The sequence below is a fragment of the Odontesthes bonariensis genome, chromosome 5 (genome assembly GCF_027942865.1).
Source record: "Odontesthes bonariensis isolate fOdoBon6 chromosome 5, fOdoBon6.hap1, whole genome shotgun sequence".
In the NCBI taxonomy this organism is placed as follows: Eukaryota; Metazoa; Chordata; class Actinopteri; order Atheriniformes; family Atherinopsidae; genus Odontesthes; species Odontesthes bonariensis.
The window spans coordinates 23,432,565-23,447,982 of NC_134510.1; the positions used below are offsets into that span (position 1 = coordinate 23,432,565).

The window sequence follows — 15,418 nt, forward strand, 5'->3', positions numbered from 1 at the left end:
TTGGCACTATTTTCTCTCCCTTCGTATCACTACGGGCTGTGTAAACTGTGCAGACCGAAGTGCAGACCGAGCAGTTATCGGTAGGTGGCTGAACGCATTGATATGCTAAAAATAGCGCCAAGCAATTGTGAGGTCTGACTTTTTCTGGATGAACGATTTTGTGATACAAATGTATTACTCTTTTGAACGCATATTGTTTTGAGAAGCAAAACGCTTTATTTTTGTGGCCCCAGCCAACTAGCCGGACTAGCTTCGTCAACGCCAAAACTCAGCTGGAACTCCACTCACAGGAAGCAGCAGGGGGTAAGTCAATGTTCATAAATGATATTGCTAATATGGGATGTCATACAGCTTCATGTCAAAAGAGGCCAACTATCCCTTTAAACTCTCTAAAGAGATGATAATATTTTCTGCCCCACTTCCTCCTTCTGTGAATGATTTAAGTTCCTCTCTGTGGCCTGACCTGGTTCTGTGGTTTTACTCAGGATCGCTCTCAGGTCAGAAGATCCTATCTTGTCACTTTAGAGCTGTGATGAAACGGGGTCGTTTTCAGTTCAACAAGAACTTTCCAGAAACAAAATTAGTCCAAGACACCCCCCCCCGACTTCACCAGCAGCCACGCTGCTGCACTTAATAGGTTTGACATTTATTCTCTTCCATCTGGCCAGAGCTTTGCTGACAGTCTGTTAAGCCTTTGCAGAACAGATGACAGAGTCTGACTCAGCTCTCAAAAAAAATGCAGTGAAGTTCTCATTTCTACTCCTCGAAACAAAGGGGTTAAAGCGTAAGAGAACATATTACAAAGGAAGCCAATACAATTTAAATTCTGTTTATTTAGAGCATGTCCAGTATTAGAAAACAACATCTGTTCTAAAGAAAAACTACAATATGCGAGTTAAACTGCACCCAGTCCAACACGTCACCACCCTCAGAGAGCCAACATGGTAGCTGTAGGATCAACGTGCAGCATTTGTGCACATGCACATCTGTTCTGCTTGTTCATTAAAGTGATGTAAACTCCTTTCAGAAAAGTGCTCTGTCCCTTGTTAAAGCGGAACATTTGAAAAGCAAGAGTGAAACGAGATGACATCTCTAGCTTGTTAGCGGAATCGTGTGTGTGAAACGGTTGACCGTCACACGTTTGTCAAACCGTTTCCTATCCTCATTTGTAAGTCGCTTAAGGATAAAAGCGTCTGCTAAATGCATCGACATAAAACCCCAAAAACTTGTAAACGTGCTTCAGACAGATCAGCGTGTCGAGAACGTAAAAGCTTGGCTTGTGAAAGTGTGCGTTTAAAAAATAAAAATAATAATCACTTTAGGCTTCAAATGCATTTAAAAATAAATAAATAAATAAATAAATGCTCTGGCTCAGATTAAACTCCCTGAAGGCAGGACGTCTGATCTGATCCAATGAAGTAGCCATCGTCAGTCTGAACCTGGATTCAACCGTTAGGGAGTGAAAAGATGACGCGGTGGTGACGAAGCCTGGATAACGGGAGCGTACGCATTCAAACCGGCAAAGATCTAGTGTTTCAGTCTCAGCAGCTGTAACGTGTTAAATTAGGAATAACTCCCCTCGAGACAGATTTGACCTCTTTAGCAAAAAAAAAAAAAAAACTTCAGTTCATCTTCACAGAAACGAGTCGTTACCAAAAGCTCTACTGGAGCCTCCGTGAGGAGAGAGGTAGGGAGTGCAAATACTAGTGAACCACAGCCGGGGAGCAGAGGCATTAACAGCAGGAGCGCCTCACAGTAACCACACAGGAATTTTAGGCTTTTCTCAGTATTACAAAATGAATTTAGGCACTGATTCCAGAGAGATGATGTGATGAGCATCCATGTCTCTGCCGTACATAATGGGAAACCCAACGCGCTGTCATTGGTCCAGGTTTGGGATCGGGACGTGTCCTCGTTGAATGAAAGGACCCGGCACGGTGCACGCTCAGACGGACCGCTCGCTCCGGGTAGCGGACGGCATCGCGAGTTGCCGCGTCGTCTTCACTTCTTGGTCCAGGTCGACCCTGCGGAGCCCGGCAGCATTTGGAGGAGCCTCAGGGAGGGGGAGCCCTTTCCCTGAAGGATCAGCCAATTGGAGGCCAGATGACGTTCCACAGGGACACACTCTCTCACTGTCACTCACTGGTCTTCTTCAGGACAGACTCTGCGAAGGTCCCGCTGAATACAGAAAGAGGACAATCCATTTAAAAAGCTGTAACACGCCTTCGCTTGCATTGTTTTACAGAATTAATCAGACGTCTTCCTGTGTTTCGGGTATTTTTATTTATTTATTTTATTTTAAATGGGGACAATGCACAAAAGCATTAATCGTGAGGGAAACGATGCCTTGTGCCAGGTTGTAGCAACATTTGCTAATTTCCACCTGTAGTCCCTGGGCACATAAGGTAACAACAGATTAAGATTGTAAAATATGACAGATAAAAATAATATGCAGACCATAATATTTTAAAATAGACAATATACACTGACAAAAAAGAGAAAGGAAAACAGGAAATAGGGGCGCCAAAATCATGAAGTGCACAATAGGGATCAACAGCACATACTCTCTCTTACGCTTATCACACATTCAAACACACAGATAACAGTCCAGCTTTCCCCTTCCCCATAATTCCCCATAATTCCCCAGATTTCAGGTGTAGGGTTTACCTCATTGGGTGGGCAGACCAGTTGGGCTGCACTGGTGTGGGTAAAGCCGAGCTGGGGCTCATCAGCATGGCACTGTAGATGTTGGCCGCCACCACCAGGATGCAGAGAAGGATGGGCCCAATGATCGCCCCCTCCAGACCCAGATAGTACGCTCCGCCTGCTACAGCCAGACCCGTCAGGTACGGGTGTCCTCCCCTGAGACAGACGATGAGACGGTAGAAGAATAGCTCAGTATTCACACTCATCAATGTAGAGCATCACTACAGCACAAGTGTTTTAATCATAAGCTACAAAACAAGATAACAGAAGAACGCTGAAACACTGGCAACATCAAATCATTACTCATGTTATAGGTTAGATTTAACTGTGGCACCAGCTCTGTGGACGCTGGGACTGTTTTTACGACTGTCTCGAGCAGCAAAGGTTATTAAACGGCAACCGGGCCTCGGATGCGTTACGTAAACGGTCGCAGGCGCTTGCTGGAGTTTGTTTCTCCACTGTGCCAGTGCTGTTCTCACCCCGATATGTCCGAGTAGATGGCCGTATCCACGAAATACGTCGGAAGCAGATGGCAGACGAGCAGCAGGAGGGCCTTGACACCTTCGCCCTGCGCCAGCCACAGGTCACACATAGCCGGCACCGCTGCCCAGTAGGTCCCTAAGAACGGCACGGCACCCAGGATGGCAGCCAGAGCTTCGGGCCAAGAAGGAGGCATTAAAATAGGAACGCAACCCATGACTCTGTCTTGGCAGGTGCACATTTAATGACAGCACGATCCGCTGCGAACACGTGGACTCACCGGAAGGAATGAAGACGATGTTGATGCCAAAGATGGTGTGAGTGAGCCAAGTGTAGAGGCCATAGAAGCCGGCCATTTTCAGAGAGGCGTCAAACACTCCTCTTGAAAACAAACACAGGGTCAAACATAATCCCCTCCACATGTGGGTATATTTTTAGACTCTGCAGCTTGGGTGCACGTGATCACCTGATGGCCTCTTCCACAGACTGGCCTATGATGTTGGAGGAGGGCCCGGGCTGGGACAGAGGCGTCAGGCTGATCACCCACTTCACAGGTTTGTAGTATTCACCGCTGGAGCTCAGCAGGTAGAAGAGAGTGGTGAGGAAAATCACCTGCGCGGGAAGCGGCACAGAACAGGGGGAACAATGCATACTTCAAACAATGTAACAAGCAACAAAAGCCCCTTTTTTTATTTATTTTTTTATAAATAAATCAGCATCGCCACTAAAGCAGGTGCAAAGAGTAATAAAACCCCGAATGAGTGTCTGAAAACTTCCAGGAATGATTGTATCAAGCGTCGAGGTTTGAGTTCATTCCAGATAAAAGTCTGTATTTATCACAAATATGGCCAACAAAAGCCTGCACATTCAGGAAAGCCACGAGCTGTGAACCGTCTGTGCACAACAAAAGAACAATGATCCAACGTGACGTGTTTGTTCTACATAATGCTGGCAATAAATCAAAGGAAACACCCCCCCTCCTTCCCTCCCCTCCCCTCCGGTACGATTTGAGCTTGTTTATTCAGTGTTTTTCGTACCAGACTCAGTGCAAAGTTGAGCAGCGCCGTGCCGCTGTGGAACAAGACGGTGAGGAGGGTGGTGGTCGTGGAGATGAGGAGGCCAACATTCCTGCTCATCACCACCCACAGAGACTCCAGGATCTGCAAAACAACAACAGTAAACATGCCACTCACACAAACCCTGCCATCCCCCTCTGTGGCCCAAGGTTTTAAAAATCTCTGCGATTTATGACCTCCAAGTTTTTAATCAAAAACCCAATTTGCGCCCGCAATCCCGTGTGTGATGACGTGCCGACAGATCATCCCCATGATGCAGCAGCCCGATACTTACAGAGAGCAGAGTCTCGATATTTTCCTGTAGGAAGGAGGCGATGTCATTCCAGTCCAGAATGTCTCCGAGCCAGCTGTTTTGTTTCTGAACCATCTTGTGCCCACGGTGACGCCCAGAATAAGTCACATTCTGGAAATGCGGACATGATGTTTAATGTACAAGTGCATATGACTGTGAACCTAAATGTAGGAGACGGGTAACACCCCCCCCCTTCACGTTACCTTCACAAACCAGGAATGGTACAGTCGGTCCCAAAGCTCCAAAACCTGCTTCTCGATCACCGCAGTGTTGTTCACCTTATCTCCCAACATCTTATGAAGCTGTAAGCAGAACAAACAAGAGATTTGTCGCACGAACTCTTCCTCTTATCCGACGTGAACGTCATTGCTTCAAATTGGCACTCTGACCTTCAGCGTTATCCATTCTCTCCCGTGCTGATAAACATTGGTCGCAGCTGAATTCAGAGCTTTCTGTACGACGCGAGCTTCTGGAAGCCAACTAGCAGAGGACAACGCAAGAGGAACGGCCACATTTAACCAGGAAGAGGAAGAAACACTTGAGTGTTTAACAATAAATAAACAAAAGAAAAAGAAATAAAAGAGAAATAGGAACAAAGTGTCCTTACTTGGCCCATTCAGGGTGGTTGGATACGGTCTCATTGATGAGGTTACTGGTTACCTCGATGATGTGAACGCTTTCGTGATGGACCTACCGAGATAGAAGGTTTTTGTTTTTTTTACCTTTTAATCCAGGCTGATGTAACTGTTGTACCACCGACAGGACAAAAACAAAAAAAAGTGTTTTGTGTTTTACAAGACAAAAACAAAAAAAACTTGCCATCACAGTGAGCAGCAGACCCATAAGCAGGGTCCCCGTGACCAGGAGGAAGATGATGAAGATGCTGATGATTTTGTCCAGCGACCGCTCCAACCACACGACCATCTGTGAACAGTGGGAGAGGAGGGGGACAAAAAGCAGAGAAGACGTATCAATACCACACTGAAGGACTTAAAAACACACAGCGATCAGACACATGGAGAAACCTGTGTCCTTCCCATGTGAAGATGTGCTTTTCGGATTTAAAAGACGCTGTCTTACGCCCTCGAGGACAAGGAGGTGAATGAGGCACCGGTTGGCATGTCTGTACACACACGCACTTGAAGCATTAAGGCATGACAGTGCAAAACTCGGAATGTGTGCTTCCAACAGCACACCTGCTCAGCCGCACCTCATTACTGGAATTTGTAACTTTGGCCTCAGAGGACTTTTTTTTCTACAACATTCACATCTTTTTAAAATCTTTTTCATCATAAATTTGTGCATTTCCTCTAATTGACCCCTTTTAATCTCTGAGAACATCCCAAGTCTTGACGAATTCACTCAACAATCGGAGCCGAATAATCCCGTGTCCGTTCTTTTAGAAGACGCTGTGGTTCTTAACTCAGGTTTCTCAATGCTCCAAAGGTTTATCCAACAGTCTGTAGACGGATTCGCTCTCCACGTGTGCTCATGTGTTAACGTCATAAAAGCGTTAAAGTTCTGTTACCCATGACAAGTGATCGGAAGAAGCCGTGTTAGGTGATGTCACTTGGTCATAAGGCCACGCCGCAATGCGTTATTACATGAGCGGCGGTGTGATATGATTGGCAGTGCGGGGCCCAGCGGAGGCACAGCTACACACTGCCATGCGGTCCTTAATGAGTGCATCATAAAGCTAAACTCATTCGTTTTTCTTCCCACTTCAATAACGTCCCCTTACCTTTGATGAGCGGGCCCGACTGATGTGGATTTAAACCCGGTGCAGCGAAAAAGTTGGTCGACAAAAAAATGGAAACACCCCACATTTCAGTTCTGATTGTGAATCAAATTACTGGAAAACAGGACATTATGAGCATAGAGTCCACTTTAGTCTGACTGATCCTGTCACTGAGGTTTGGAACACTGCATTTTGAAGGCAATAAACTTTAACCACGCCGTCAGAAATCATCTCCGAAGTCTCCAAACACCTGAGATGCTCCCCGCCAAAACAGGCCGTTCCTCAATAGCATCAGTGTGATCGAATATGAACTATTACTGAATACACAAAAGGGAAAAATGACAAACCGACTGCACATACAGTGCTTTGTGAAAGTATTCACCCCCCTTGAACTTTTCAACCTTTTGCCACATTTCAGGCTTCAAACATAAAGATATAAAATTTTAATTTTTTGTGAAGAATCAACAACAAGTGGGACACAATTGTGAAGTGGAATGACATATATTTGATGTGTCAAACTTTTAACAAATAAAAAAACTGAAAAGTGGGGCGTGCAATATTATTCGGCCCCATTGAGTTAATACTTTGTAGCGCCGCCTTTTGCTGCAATTACTGCTGCAAGTCGCTTGGGGTATGTCTATCAGTTTTGCACATCGAGAGACTGAAATTCTTGCCCATTCTTCCTTGCAAAAGAGCTCGAGCTCAGTGAGGTTGGATGGAGAGCGTTTGTGAACAGCAGTCTTCAGCTCTTTCCACAGATTCTCGATTGGATTCAGGTCTGGACTTTGATTTGGCCATTCCAACACCTGGATACGTTTATTTCTGAACCATTCCATTGTAGATTTGGCTTTATGTTTTGGATCATTGTCTTGTTGGAAGATAAATCTCTGTCCCAGTCTCAGGTCTCTTGCAGGCTCCAACAGGTTTTCTTCCCGAATGGTCCTGTATTTGGCCCCATCCATCGTCCCATCAATTCTGACCATCTTCCCCGTCCATGCTGACGAAAAGCAGGCCCAAACCATGATGCTGCCACCACCATGTTTGACAGTGGGGATGGTGTGTTCAGGGTGATGAGCTGTGATGCTTTTACGCCAAACATATCGTTTTGCATTGTGGCCAAACAGTTCGATTTTGGTTTCATCTGACCAGAGCACCTTCTTCCACATGTTTGGTGCGTCTCCCAGGTGGTTTGTGGCAAACTTTAAACGAGACTTTTTATGGATATCTTTGAGAAATGGCTTTCTTCTTGCCACTCTTCCATAAAGGCCAGATTTGTGCAGTGTACGACTGATTGTTGTCCTATGGACAGACTCTCCCACCTCAGCTGTAGATCTCTGCAGTTCACCCAGAGTGATCATGGGCCTCTTGGCTGCATCTCTGATCAGTCTTCTCCTTGTTCCAGATGAAAGTTTAGAGGGACGGCCGGGCCTTGGTAGATATGCAGTGGTCTGATACTCCTTCCATTTCAATATGATTGCTTGCACAGTGCTCCTTGGGATGTTTAAAGCTTGGGAAATCTTTTTGTATCCAAATCCGGCTTTAAACTTCTCCACAACAGTATCTCGGACCTGCCTGGTGTGTTCCTTGGTCTTCATGATGCTCTCTGCACTTTGAACAGAACCCTGAGACTATCACAGAGCAGGTGCATTTATACGGAGACTTGATTACACACAGGTGGGTTCTATTTATCATCATCAGTCATTTGGGACAACACTGGATCATTCGGAGATCCTCACTGAACTTCTGGAGTGAGTTTGCTGCACTGAAAGTAAAGGGGCCGAATAATATTGCACGCCCCACTTTTCAGTTTTTTTATTTGTTAAAAAAGTTTGACACATCGAATAAATTTCATTCTACTTCACAATTGTGTCCCACTTGTTGTTGATTCTTAACAAAAAATTAAAATTTTATATCTTTATGTTTGAAGCCTGAAATGTGGCAAAAGGTTGAAAAGTTCAGGGGGGCCGAATACTTTCGCAAGGCACTGTAAATAAGCAAGACGGATCAGTCATCAGTTCCAGGCCCGTTCACACAGGCTGATGTGAATGACTCCAAACATTTATGGATATACTGATGAGGCTTCTTATTAGTTTTGAACACCTGCCACTAAAACAGCTTTTTGAGGAAATGTTCAGGTTCACCTTATTGAAACGATAAGATAATGAAGTCAAATTTAGGAGGCGGCCCGTGTCATCACCGTGCTCTGTGCCTAAAAACTGTGTTTCCATTGTTTTGTCCACACCGAGTCCTTGACACACACATCAACATGTGACCTCAACATTCTTTATTTTGGGTTTTGTGAACCGGAAAAACAAATCTTCCCAAAACACTCCTTTCATGCCCGCTTCGCTCCGCTCTCTTCTTTCTGTTTTTTTTTTTTTTCTTTTACATCAGCCATCTCTCCATGCAGCGCACACTCCCAAAACAAACCTGGCAGCTAAGCTCGAAGCAGGGAAGGTACAGACGAGGATGAGGGATCGACGGATCCCTCCCCTCCCGACTGTAGCTTCCTTTAAAAGCAAAAAGCAAGAAGCAGGAAAGCGGCGAGGGCGTGAGCGGGGGGGGGGCGGGGGGACACGGTACAGATGTTACGACAATATAAGAGGGAGATGACAGTGGATGGGTAGGAAAAACGCCAGTCCAAGCAACTACAAGGTCTGCTCACGCCTTCACACACTCCCACACGTAAATGGAGGTTATCTCTTAATCCTCGTGGTATCGCTTTCTCTCATACACAAACAGTCATTACCTGCTTGTTAAGCCAATGCCAGAGCTTTGGAGGGGCGGGGGCGGGGGGGGAGACAAAGAGACATTAGGAAGATTATTGTTGGAAAGATCTGTGCAGCAGTCATCACATGTACCCGTGCGACAAGAAGGCGACCTGGGCACAAGCAGTGAGGGGTCAGACGGTGGCAGGCAGGATCGTATTATAGGTCAAACATGGGGTGTGGACGGGCCTCTAAGGGGGATAACAAAGGCGGTGTAAACACATCCCTCCTCAGAGGAAAGTGTAAAAAGTGTCAACAATTAAGACCATAAAGCCCGCTAAATGTAATCTAGGCTGCAGTGATCCTCACTCATAAGACTGATCTCCAGTTTGGCAAAAAAACACAGACATGAAGTATTAATCTAACAAAAGATGCACCCGTTTAAACGTCCAGCAGACATGAGGAGACATCAACCTTCCTGTGGGTCACCTGATCCGCATTAGTCGAATGCTCACTCTCCTTTCAGACACTTTTTAGCTCAAGTTTCTCCACGCTAACTAGCATAAAAAGATCTTTCTACTGTTTGGCACCGGGTGTTTAGTCCTCAGATGGTCTATCGTGATCAAAAGAAAAAGAGAGAAACACCTGCCAACTGCTGCTGAAAATGACCTCGATTAGAGTTTGAAAGTGGACGGAAAAAAACTGAACAACAGCTGCGATACTCCACAGAGCTCCAGGAGACTCCAGAGTAAAGTGATAATGCTTTGAGTGTAAGGCGGTAAAGTGGTGGTTTGATCCATTTTCAAGACGAGTACAATGACCAGCGCGGCCTTGATATGAACCTGACAACATTTTAGCAGAATAAGAGTGGTCAACGTTTCAGTTGTATGTTGATCTGACAAAATCGGACCCAAATCTGTCCGATCCGGGCACAGAATTAAAACCAGATCTACAAGAGCTGGGATAAAACAGAAAATGAAACATTGTGCAGTGATGGAAATAGTATCTATATAGTCCTGGACAGCATGTCCTCCACTGCTTTGACAAATAGTTCAACAATCTTTAGGGTTAAACTTTGTTACGCCTGAAATTCCAAAGAGTTCATCACCAACAGTGATTATTAGATTTAGAGAACCCGGACAAATCTAAACGCACAAGACAAGAAATCCCCGCCTGGGTGCAAGCGCACCTCTGAAAACCACAGTCAACGAACACAGTTCATCGCTGTGCATCCACAATTCGGGTTAAAACTCTCCAACACAAAGAAAAATGACACACAAACAAGGACCGGAGCTGCCGCCCCCTTCTCTGCGTCCAATCTCATCAGAAATGGACTGAAAGTTGTGCCGTGGCAGCTGGTCTCCTCACCTCCAAAATCCTCAGAGATGCTAAAAGAGAAGCTGGTACAGCAGTAATAAAGGTCACCAGCATCAAATTCAAAATGAGCCTATCCCTCTGAAACCATTTCAACAAATAATATGTTGTCTTTTAACATTTCTTCGGGAAACAGGGTTTAATAGATTAATACGGCATGTGCCCGCAGTGCAAACACCATTCGCTGAGCAGACAGCCCTGACGGCCACCGAGCGCCTTTAGTGCGGACGGTTCTGATTATACGTGTGAATAATCAAAGCGATTGTCAAGGTGTGGATGCGTGGCTGCAGTGTGCACCTGCAGCCCCCGTGGACTGGTCGCAGGTGTTACCTTAGTGTCGATACGCAGCAGGAACAGAGCCAGGCCTTTGATTGGTCCAGGCAGGAAGGCCTCCTCCCGCTCACGTCCGAACTTCTCCAACACCGTCCACCACGAGCTTAAAGTCCGCTCTGCAAAGCTCTTCAGACCAAAGTGGACCACCAGCTTCTTCAGCACCCACACTAAATCATCAAGGCAACATAGCTAAAAGTCCAGTGGACCTGAATGAAACCGTGCGTGTGTGTGTGCGTTCGCGTGCGTGCGTGTGTGCGTGCGTCTGTGCGTTACCGGCCACAGGGATAGGCAGCAGCTGTAGGATCCAAAAGTTGAGCCACACCTGAACCAGCACGATGGCCCAGACCAGCAGAATAAAGTAAATGTCGCTGGCTCTGCGGGAGCTCTTCTCTCTCTGGAAGAGGGCGGCCGGTGGTAGGGAGCGAGAACCTCGAGGGAACCCGGGGGTGGCGGGAAGAGGACCTACTGAGCGCACGCCATCTTGGAAAAGACAGCAGACAGAAGAGGCATGAAGGAGGAAGAGGAAGTAAGAAGAGTTCAAACCTCTGTGGCTAAATGGTGCAGCCAAAGCAGAAGTGTCCGGAGTTGAAGATGGCTGCTTGTCAAGATAATGTTGACTGAGTGAAGGCGCTTCCTCTACAATAATTTGGGGTTAAAATACAAGAAGCCCACCTGAAATCTGACAATTGTCACGCTCCGATACAAGAGAAATTACAGCCACGTCCACACCTGTGAGACATCACATTAACCGAATAGAGACAGCTACCTTACCTGTGGTGGCGTTCTCACTGGGCTCAGCTTTCGGCTTAACGTTGCTACAGGAAATAGCCATGAAGATGGTATTTGCAGCGAATGACAGCATCTGCCCCGACAGCTCTCCTGGTGAGGCCAGACACAAAGTCAGGGTAACACACAGAGGACGGAGAAAACAAAATGCCAAACGTGTTTTCGGCGCATTCGTGTGCTCGTTTTTCACCATAAACCAGAGTCAAAGCGCCCATCTGAGGTCACCGATATTTTCGGTAAAGCTGGCCTAAGACCACCGAGCCTGCATGTAACTCAATCTAAGTGCTGGCTGAGCTTGAGAAAGGAGGAAGACAAATTGTGATAAAGGCTATTTAAGGACGGGCCCTTTTCCACTGTCACAAGATTCTTTCCTACGGACATTCCTCGAAATCATTTCAACGCTGATCTGATCCTCTGGACTAGGATCAGAAGGTAGTTCAACAGTCCTTTGAATCATTTAGTTTATTTAAACAGTGAAATTACATCCCGTTCCAGTGGAGCTGAGAAGACAGGATATGGAGGAAGAACTCAAACGGACAAACTAACACTTAGAGACGCATTTTCTGTCTTTGTAATCTCTCGTGTGCAGTGCAAGAGTCGAGCTGTTTTTATTGTGTGTAGCAACACACAGTTGGGAAAGGGCAGTTCACAGTTTCTCTGGTGTCAATAAATGTTGACATGCATGCGCCCATTAAGCTTCACCTTTGCCGGGGATGGGCGGTTTCTCTTGGGAGCCCACGATGAGGAGCGTCACCACCATCACAAATATGGGCACTCTCCACGAGCCAGTCAGAGACACTGAAAGCAGATTGAGAAAATGGACATGTTATGGTCGTGAGATGCACGCAAACCCGTCGGCTCCGGCCGCCTTCGCGGCAGACGTGCTAGCCTCGGGGGGGGGCGGCCCTTTGCTTCGCTGGACCAGTTTAGACAGGTTTCCGACAATCGTTTTCACCGCAAAATGTGGGTCTGCGTCGCTTTGAGAACAGAGAGCAGTTCCTCGTTTGAGAAGAACTTCTTGAAAAGCCTCCAGTCGCTCTCTGCATTTCACGCCTGAAGGTCAACACCTCTTTTCAGCTGCCCCGCGGCGAGCTAAAAATACCGGCGACTTCCTCATCTTACTCATCCACGTGCTCCGTCCAGTCGACTTGTCGAAACAGAAACGTCTCTTCGCTGCCTCAAAGCGCGTTTCACTTTTCCGCTGCCGGAGGCTCATTTTTCTGAAACCGGCCGCACTAACTTTTCAAAAGTGAGATGAAGTCTACCCCCCGGGGGGGTGGTAGTGGTGGTGGTGGTGGTGGGGGGTGGGGGGGGGCAAAGAGGCCGCTTGCATGACAACGTGTAAGAAAACGTGCCTGAACAGGGTTTTTTTGTTTTCAGTCCTCCACTCTCACCTATGTAGAATAGCAGGACACCCCAGACAGGAAGAGCCAGAACCCTCAGGTACCGCTCAGTTTGAGGGCTCCACTTGAGACAAACTGCCAGCAGGTAGCCGAACACAACGGTGCACACCTGAGGAAGCACAAGAAAATGTCAGCTAGAGGGTCAGATAGATAGAAAACAGAGGGGACGTTATCAGGGGAAACTCAGCACCTCCCAACCCTTAGAAAGAAGTAGAGACAGCCTCTTAATTACCAATTCATAATCTGTAAGAGTTTAGGGAGAGATCAAAACCTCTCTGATCTTATTTTTAACATTTTAATGATCTATGTTTGTATGGGATTCTTATGTCTCGCTGCAAGCTGAAGACTTCGGGGAGTTTTGTATCGCTTTTCAAATTGGTTCCATTAAAAATGATCACACAAGGCTGATTTCGAGCATTTTCTGGCATTTATTCAAGACACAAACGGTGTTTAAACAGAAATGGAGATCTGCAACGTGTACGTACACAATACAGAACGTGCAGCACCTTAGTTGATGTGATCTTGAGCACATTTCCCAACGTAGACAAGTTATTACTGGCATGAGTTAACAGTTTAGCAACACATATCGCTACGTCTTCCTTCTCAGGAGCGTCTGCTGGCGTGTCAAAACGTCAGTATTGTAGCTCCACGTATCCCTGATGATTACTAAACCTGCTTTTCATCTCAAACATCCTCGAATGGAGTTACAAGCTCGTCATTTTTTAAAAATAAGAAAAATCTGAGATGTGACGTTGCAGTCAGTGAGCGACTGGTCACAAAGATCTCAGCCAGGTTTCACTTCACACAAAGACATCTTTGGATGTAATTTAATATGCTGTTCTCCTATTTATACATTCGGGCTACTTGAGAGACTAATGCTGCCTTTAGAGAAAGCACATGCGGTTTTTGATGAGGGACATATAATGCAATTTAGATTTGGCCATAGAAAAAGAAGGGGTTCAGAGCCCTGGAGCTGTGTGGGAATAATAAGATATTAATCGATCAGACACTGGAAAAGCCGGAAATGAAATCAACTGACACGCAAGTTCAGCCGCATAGTTCAAGGAACATGCTTTAAGTGTTGAGGGTAATTGAATAAAGCTTTATTAGAGACGTACATGGTAAAATAATGCAGTTTGCAGCTCCAAGTCAATCTGCGGTGCTTTTAATCTGACATCTTTAATCAACTATTGTTTACAGGCTATAAACTTAAATCATGATTGTATTATCCAAACACACTGCTGGAATTATTGTCCACAATCATGACTCTGAACTGTGTTTATTCAACGTTTTTTTTAAGTAGTATCTTTCTTTTTTTTTAACAACTGATTACTTTATTTGGTCATTAACCGTCTGGTCTGTAGAATATTAGAAACGAGTGAAAAATGCTGATGACACTTCCAAAAAAAAAAAGCCCGTCTTCTCAGCTGAACGATGTTCAGCAAAAGTCAAAGAGGACATGAAGTCCCCATCAAACAAACTGAACAAGTATTCATGCTTTTGCCTTTACATGACAGCTAACCTTTGGGAATTCGTCCCCAGGGTTTTGTATTGAATTCCCACACAGCAACATAGCCAGTGTTGGTTGTGTTTGTGGGGGGGGGGGACATGTTTCTGGACCGATTTGAGCCAACTGACAGAGCGGGCCTGACTGACACAGAGGGTCTTTTGTTGTTATCGTGACAGGGAGGTGTGCCCTGCTGACACATGTCTATTCACTCACCCACGCAACGTGGAAGCAGTCCAGCGCGACCCCGATGACCCAACAGACGTACCCGATGATCACCTGCATGCCGATGACACTCCAGAAAAGGTAGAGAAAATACACCAGCGGCGCCCCGGCCCCGATCACCAGAAGCACCGTGAGCCTCTGCAGCACCAGCCGGCCCATCGTCTCTACCCCGTGGTTGACGCACCACACCGGAACCAGCAGGGTACCCACCACGATGGGCGTCCCGGTGTCCTGCAGGCCGCTGAGCCACGAGCGGCCGAGACGAGCCAGGGAGTATTTGAACGGGTGGAGGAATGTGCCGCAGAGCACTGCCCAGAGCAGCGGGCGGAGGAAGGCCTCCAGGATGAAGTACACCAGGACGGTGGCCCCGCAGCAGATAGCCACGAAGATCATCGCCCCGGTGTTGTAGAAGGCCTGTTTGATGTTTTTGTCAAACTTTAGGGAGGACGGGTGGGTAAGTAGTTGGCTCATCATCCCGACGGCCGGCTGGACACTGTCGGAGAAAGAAACAAAGTGAGGCCGCTCCATACGAGGGCTCTGCGGCGGAGAGACAGCGGCTGGCTCCGGTGCTGAGTCCTCCTCGTCTGCCATGTTCCAGCTTGGGCTCCTTCCAACTGCTCCACCGCGTGAGGGAGGAAAACACATGACGTAGCAGAAGCGACCTGCCCAAAGGCACCATGGGTAATGCAGTGCAGATAAAAGTACAACCACAGCCATTATAACTAATATATTATATATTATAATATATATATATATATATATATTATACTATTATAGAATCTGTGGTACA

The 15,418-nt window shown here is 46.5% G+C and overlaps 1 protein-coding gene across 2 annotated transcripts; it reads right to left on the reverse strand.

Moving 5' to 3' along the window:
- Nucleotides 1-813: 813 nt before the first annotated feature.
- On the reverse strand, nt 814-15,249 carry tmem245 (transmembrane protein 245). 2 transcript variants are annotated; one of them, XM_075465425.1, is made up of 18 exons: nt 14,620-15,249; nt 12,888-13,005; nt 12,196-12,291; nt 11,479-11,586; nt 10,981-11,187; nt 10,705-10,874; nt 9,042-9,065; nt 5,374-5,478; nt 5,162-5,244; nt 4,944-5,034; nt 4,758-4,856; nt 4,537-4,665; nt 4,224-4,346; nt 3,653-3,798; nt 3,467-3,567; nt 3,186-3,360; nt 2,668-2,862; nt 814-2,178 (listed from the first exon to the last, which is right to left on the reverse strand). In XM_075465425.1, the coding sequence occupies exons 1-18, from the start codon at nt 15,217-15,219 to the stop codon at nt 2,136-2,138; spliced, it is 2,613 nt and encodes an 870-aa protein (XP_075321540.1). In that variant the 5' UTR covers nt 15,220-15,249; the 3' UTR covers nt 814-2,135. The 2 variants fall into 2 exon arrangements, with proteins under 2 accessions (XP_075321540.1, XP_075321541.1); XM_075465426.1 differs by lacking the exon at nt 9,042-9,065.
- Nucleotides 15,250-15,418: the final 169 nt, after the last annotated feature.

Coding starts and splice junctions, on each gene's coding strand:
- tmem245 (XM_075465425.1), bottom strand. CDS start 15,219: ATGGCAGACGAGGAGGACTCAGCACCGGAGCCAGCCGCTGTCTCTCCG. Junction 11,587..12,195: donor ACCGCCCATCCCCGGCAAAG/GTGAAGCTTAAT, acceptor TGGCCTCACCAG/GAGAGCTGTCGGGGCAGATG. Junction 3,568..3,652: donor TCTGTGGAAGAGGCCATCAG/GTGATCACGTGC, acceptor TTTGTTTTCAAG/AGGAGTGTTTGACGCCTCTC.